General features: G+C 47.4%; 1 protein-coding gene across 1 annotated transcript; it reads left to right on the forward strand.

Annotated features, from left to right (window-relative positions):
- Positions 1-1,639: 1,639 nt before the first annotated feature.
- On the forward strand, positions 1,640-5,574 carry Avpr1a (arginine vasopressin receptor 1A). The gene is given in 2 exon segments (NM_053019.2): positions 1,640-2,868; positions 5,208-5,574. Coding segments are annotated over 2 exon segments (1,275 nt in total). The 5' UTR covers positions 1,640-1,880; the 3' UTR covers positions 5,495-5,574.
- The last annotated feature ends 694 nt before the right edge of the window (positions 5,575-6,268 follow it).

Below are 6,268 nucleotides of genomic sequence, written 5' to 3' on the forward strand. Positions count from 1 at the left end.
ATCTTGAAGAAATGCGCCACTGAGCTCCATTTTCACAGAACCTCTCTCTCCACTGGGCTGTGGCATCACTTGATCCTCCATTAACTCCATAAACGAGAGCACCACATACTTTCATTCCCAGTTGTAAGATGCATAGACAGAGGCTGATCTAACCATGATAAAACTTGACTGACTCAATATGCCAAGCCCCTGGCTCTTATGTCATGGCCCTGAGTTTCTATACTCATGCATGGACTTATGCAGCAAAACTAACCTCACTGAAGAAAATCTTTTATGATTGTACTTCACAAAAGAAAACATTTTCCAGAAGCTATTAGGCTTGTACTATTGACACAACACACCAATGCTCTGACCAAGAAACTCGAGTTCCTGTCCCTTCATCTGTACCGTGGGTTTGTGTTTGTTTCAGCTTCAGAAACAGCGCCCCCTGCTGTCCTTGGTAGCATTCTCTCACCAGAGTTGGACAGCTGCTGGAGTCTCTAGGGTGTTTGTCTCCACAGCTGGACTCAGAAGGCCCGAGCAAATAACTAATTACTGGAGGCGGGAGTAGTCTTCTTTTCTTCCTTCCAAGTGCCTCGTTCCCTCTCCCTGACTATAGACAGACACAGACAGACAGACAGACACAGACAGACAGACAGACACGCGCGCGCACACACACACACACACACACACACACACACGACAGAGATGTACAGAGAGAGGGAGAGGGAGAGACAGAGACAGACACTGAGACAGAGAAAGACAGACACACACACAGAGGAAACAGAAACAGAGACAAAGATGCACAGAGGGAGAGACGGAGACAGAGAGACAGCATAGACACACAGAAAGGGGGTGTGGAGGGGCAGTGGCAGGCAGGCAGGCAGGCAGGCAGGCAGGCAGACAGACAGACAGACAGACAGACAGACAGACAGATGGAGGTAGACAGGCAGACCAGACACTGATCCTCAGCTCTCTCCGTCTGCTCCAAGAAATGTCAGCAGGATTTAGTCATTTAACTGGAAATGTCTCCACCAACCAGTGCAGCCCAGCTCTTGTCCCCTGCAGCTTTGGGAATTGGACTTCCTAGGGAAATGTCCACCGTTTCGGGTTCCCACTCAGCGTATGGAGTCAGCACGGTAGATTACACACACCCAGCAAGAGGACTGAAGGGTACAAGTGAGTGGGCCTTTCCTGTCCGCGAACGAAAGCAGGGTGAGGAAGTCACCAGAGAGGGAAGTCACGCGATTTTTATCCCCAAAGTGCAGGGGCAAACCGTGTGGGGAATAAAATCAGCCCGAGCGACCAGCCTAAGGAACCGTGCGCACCGGGCAGGGAACCTCAGGGCTGGGCAGACCCCAAGTCCAAAGTCTAAGGGTGCTGAGTTCGCAGGGACAGCAGACGATTTTACTACACCTGTTGACGCGCTACCTGGCTTTACATTCACTTATAAAGGAGGCTGGAGAAATCCTAAGAGCCCAGAGAAGTTTGGGGCAGCTCGGGAAAGCATCCTGCTCTGCAGAGGAATCCAGGAGTCTCAGCTCCACCCCTGCAGCAGTGAGGCAAAAGGGACAAATCACCAACGACTTGGAGGGGGTGGGGGGTAGGGGATTGGGGACGGTCTCCAGCCACTAGGACGTGAGGGAGCGCGTCCTGAGGCAATCTAAGACTGCGCTGGGAGCTCAGAGAGTGGGCCCCCCTGCCTCAGGACCAGACAGAAGTAGGGACATGTTTGAATATCCCATTTAAAACCACTCTGCACGCACCGGATTGCGCAGCCTAGAGACGGAGGGAGGGAAGGAAGGACAGAGCGCAGAGCTTAGAACTCGGATCCTCCGGTCCTCGGTGGAGAGGAGGAAGCAGCCCACGGGGCAGGGCCTCCCAGGCTCTGTACGGACAGCATGAGTTTCCCGCGAGGCTCCCAGGATCGGTCCGTGGGCAACTCCAGCCCGTGGTGGCCTCTAACCACCGAGGGCTCCAACGGCAGTCAGGAGGCAGCCAGGCTTGGGGAAGGTGACAGCCCGCTGGGGGACGTACGCAATGAGGAGCTGGCCAAACTGGAAATCGCTGTGCTGGCAGTGATTTTTGTGGTGGCTGTGCTGGGCAATAGCAGTGTGCTGCTGGCGCTGCATCGCACGCCACGCAAGACATCCCGCATGCACCTCTTTATCCGACACCTCAGCCTGGCAGACCTGGCGGTCGCCTTCTTCCAAGTATTACCGCAGCTATGCTGGGACATCACCTACCGCTTCCGCGGGCCGGACTGGCTGTGCCGCGTGGTGAAGCACCTGCAGGTGTTTGCCATGTTCGCGTCTGCCTATATGCTGGTGGTGATGACAGCCGACCGCTACATCGCCGTGTGCCACCCGCTCAAGACCCTGCAGCAGCCGGCGCGCCGCTCGCGCCTCATGATCGCCACCTCTTGGGTGCTGAGTTTCATACTAAGCACGCCACAGTACTTTATATTCTCTGTGATCGAAATCGAGGTGAACAATGGCACTAAAACCCAAGACTGCTGGGCTACCTTCATCCAGCCCTGGGGTACCCGCGCCTACGTGACCTGGATGACCAGCGGTGTCTTCGTGGCACCTGTGGTCGTCTTGGGTACATGCTATGGCTTCATCTGCTACCACATCTGGCGCAACATCCGCGGAAAGACAGCGTCCTCGCGACACAGCAAGGGTGACAAGGGCTCTGGGGAGGCCGTGGGTCCCTTTCATAAGGGGCTTTTGGTTACACCTTGTGTCAGCAGCGTGAAGAGCATTTCCCGCGCCAAGATCCGCACTGTGAAGATGACCTTTGTGATTGTAAGCGCCTACATCCTTTGCTGGGCGCCTTTCTTCATTGTCCAGATGTGGTCAGTCTGGGATGAGAATTTCATCTGGACCGGTATGTACTGAGACTATGAAAGAGACGTGTGTGTGTGTGTGTGTGTGTGTGTGTGTGTGTGTGTGTGTGTGTGTGTGTGTGTCTGTGTCTTTGTGTGTGTGTCTGTATGTCTGTGTGTGTGTGATGTGTGATATTTAATAGTACCTGTTTAATAATTAAGGTTCTATATAAGAATGGAAGTCTCCTATGTCCTTATCATGAAAATAAATGAACAAAATTGCAAATTCCTGGGGTCTCCACCACCCCAGGTACATTGGGGCCTAGGACTCAGCATCTGCAGCATATGTAACCCCCCTAAGGCCGCCAGCTGTGCCTAGAGTCACTAGTTGCAAAACACTTGTGACATTTTGCCAAATCACTTAGGCTTCTTGGATATCTCGCCTTCCACCCCATGGAGACTGTGGGAAGTATTCTTAGTGTCCTGGCTACTTTTTGTTGGATTAAGGAAACTGTCATAATTAACAGAAAACTTCTGATGAGACTCTTCCAAGATCAAGGGTAGAGATGGACACACTGTTCTGAAACAGACGGAGAAAGGATTTAAGAAGTCAGGAATTCCAAGTTAGCATTTAGCTCTTCGTTATAATGTTTTCATTTTTCCAACCGTAATAACTTTCTTTTCCTGGCATCCAAAACAGAAGTGCTGTTCAGCTAAATGCATTTGGACTTCCAGGGGGAATTTAACCACAAAACTATTCACGCCACACGAATCCCTCTGCAGTTTATGGGGAACCTTCCCCACCCCAACTGGCTAGTTTCATTTCAGTTTGTTCACAAAACAGAAGAACTCATTTCCCACGAGGCTATTATTTATTTTTTCATCTTGTAATCTACCTTCTTTTAATTAAGAAAAAAAAACTTTCCAAACCAAGTGTGTCACAGAAGAGTTCCTGACGGAAACTCTAGTCAGGACATAAATATCTGGGAGAAGCCAGTCTTTCTGTGATTTTAAGGTTGGAGTATGGAATAAAATGTGATGCATTTTAATATATTATTTTTAAATGCTCATAGATTTCATTTAAATACTTTTTATAGGCTACATTGCCCCTAGTGATAAATGAATGCAAATTCCTTTGGGTTAATGCCCATCACATTTTAAAATTCTGTTTATTGCCTTATCGAGATTTAGACACAATCAGTAAACCTTTCACCTGCAGTACCCACGCTAAAGATGTCTGTTATTTTTAATACCATGCATGGCTCATGGTCATCTGTCACAGATCAATGAATGGTTTGTACCAGGGGCTCTCAACTATCCCAACTCTGCCACCCTTCAATACAGTTCCTCATGCTGTGGTGACCCCCAATCATAAGACTGTGTTTGTTGCTACTTTGTAACTGTAATTTTGCTACTGTTTCGAATTGTAGTATAAATATCTGATGTGCAGCCTGTCTCAGGCGACTTCCATGTAAAGGCTGTTGGTGGCGACCCACGGGTTGAGAACCACCGGTCTACAGTTTACTTAGCCATGACAAAAGTGAGGTGTTAGAAGCCCTATACTGATCAGAAGATACTTGATGTCTGATGGTTCTTATATTTTAATATCAGTGCAATAGTTTCACCGTGAAAACTTTGATACCCATGTAGCTCGCTAGGGGTGATTCACAGAATAGTTCAAAGCCTGTTGGAGTCTCCGAGCTCAGCTACATTGGATTTTGTTTTTGTCTGCTTTAATTTTTGCTTTGTTTTTGTTGTTTGAAACAGGGCCACACATAATCCAGATGTTTTTCTTATTATAATTTAGTTGTTTGGATTACAATCAAGGGTAGTTTCTTTGGAATCAAACCGAATGACAAATGATTCACAAAAATCCAACGGAAGCTCGGATTCTACTTTAAAAGCCCTCTCCCATAGGGTTTTCACTGAAGTCTGACAAACAGCACCTATGGCCTGGTCTGCCCTAGTTATTAGGATGAATCCAGTTTGGTGTATGTGGTTATAAACACTTCCGGTTTTCATTCTGTGAGAGCCATGTCTTTGTGAATACCTTCACAAGGGCTCCGGCCGCTGCATAGCATACAATTTTAAAATGGATTATTCAGTAACTCCATCTTCCTGGAACTTCTAACCATCATACTGAAGTGTTCTAACAGTGAATGGTTTAAACTATATAAACCAATCTTAGTGATTTCTTTTATTTACTATTTACTAATCTTGATATTTGCTTTTACAACCAATCTCCAAAAAGCACTCATTTCCTCTGAAACACCATTTCCTTAACAAAGTATCCATTTTTATCACTAACATGCAACTTTCGGTAGGGCATTAGACGGATCCGGCGCAGTGTTCAGGGTCTCCCTCTGGCCATTGACATGATCTCTCCTTGTTTTCCACACAGATTCAGAAAACCCTTCCATCACAATCACGGCGTTGCTGGCTTCCTTGAACAGCTGCTGCAACCCGTGGATATACATGTTTTTCAGTGGCCATCTCCTGCAAGACTGCGTCCAAAGTTTCCCATGCTGCCACAGCATGGCGCAGAAATTCGCCAAGGATGACTCCGATAGCATGAGCCGAAGACAGACTTCTTATTCTAACAACCGGAGCCCAACGAACAGCACTGGGATGTGGAAGGACTCGCCCAAATCTTCCAAATCCATCAGATTCATTCCTGTCTCCACTTGAGCCCCACGTTCACGCAGCCCGACTCTTGGGAGGGACTTTTGTGTCCAGCTAGAGATCGTAAGAGCAGATGTGTTTATGTGGGATAGGCAGACATAAATCAACTCAGTGTATACACTGTTTCTAGCTGTGTTTTTCCCATTGCTGTGACCAAAACCTGAATCCTTTTACATAGAATACTAATGAAAATGTGCTACACCAGAAATGTGTAGGCCCGGTTCGCAAGCATACTGACTTTATATTTTGTGGCTGAATTTTTTGTGTGTGTTTTATTGTATTTTTATGTCCCACATAAGTGAGGCTTTGACGTGGTAAGCACTGTTTCTAAACAAAGTGAACTCGTTCATGATTTAAAGACCAGCGTTGCTGTCCGTCTGTACGTTTGTCACATAATATCATCAGGAGGTATAGGGGGGTTGGGTGGAGGATGGAAAGGAGGTAGCTTGGTACCTGGTAGTCCTTCCTTCACAGTCCTGATGTTCTATTAGTTCTGAAAAAACAGGCTCACAAACAGGCCAAAGGTATGGGGGAATGCCGCGCTTTACAGAGGCAGAAGAGGGAAGACTTCTGCAGTTGTTCTTCTGGACATTTTAAACATCCATTGACCAGCCCATGCGGTATTCTGTGCTACGCCAGATGTTAACACTTAGTACCTATTTGCTGAATCCAGACTTAGAGATTCTAAGTCTCCTAGATAATTCCGGACATAAGATACTCACAACATGCTTGATTTAAAACAGTTTATTTATTTCTTCCCATCCACACAACAGGTCCAGA

This window comes from Rattus norvegicus, chromosome 7, assembly GCF_021556685.1.
Source record: "Rattus norvegicus strain SHRSP/BbbUtx chromosome 7, alternate assembly SHRSP_T2T, whole genome shotgun sequence".
Classification (NCBI taxonomy): domain Eukaryota; kingdom Metazoa; phylum Chordata; class Mammalia; order Rodentia; family Muridae; genus Rattus; species Rattus norvegicus.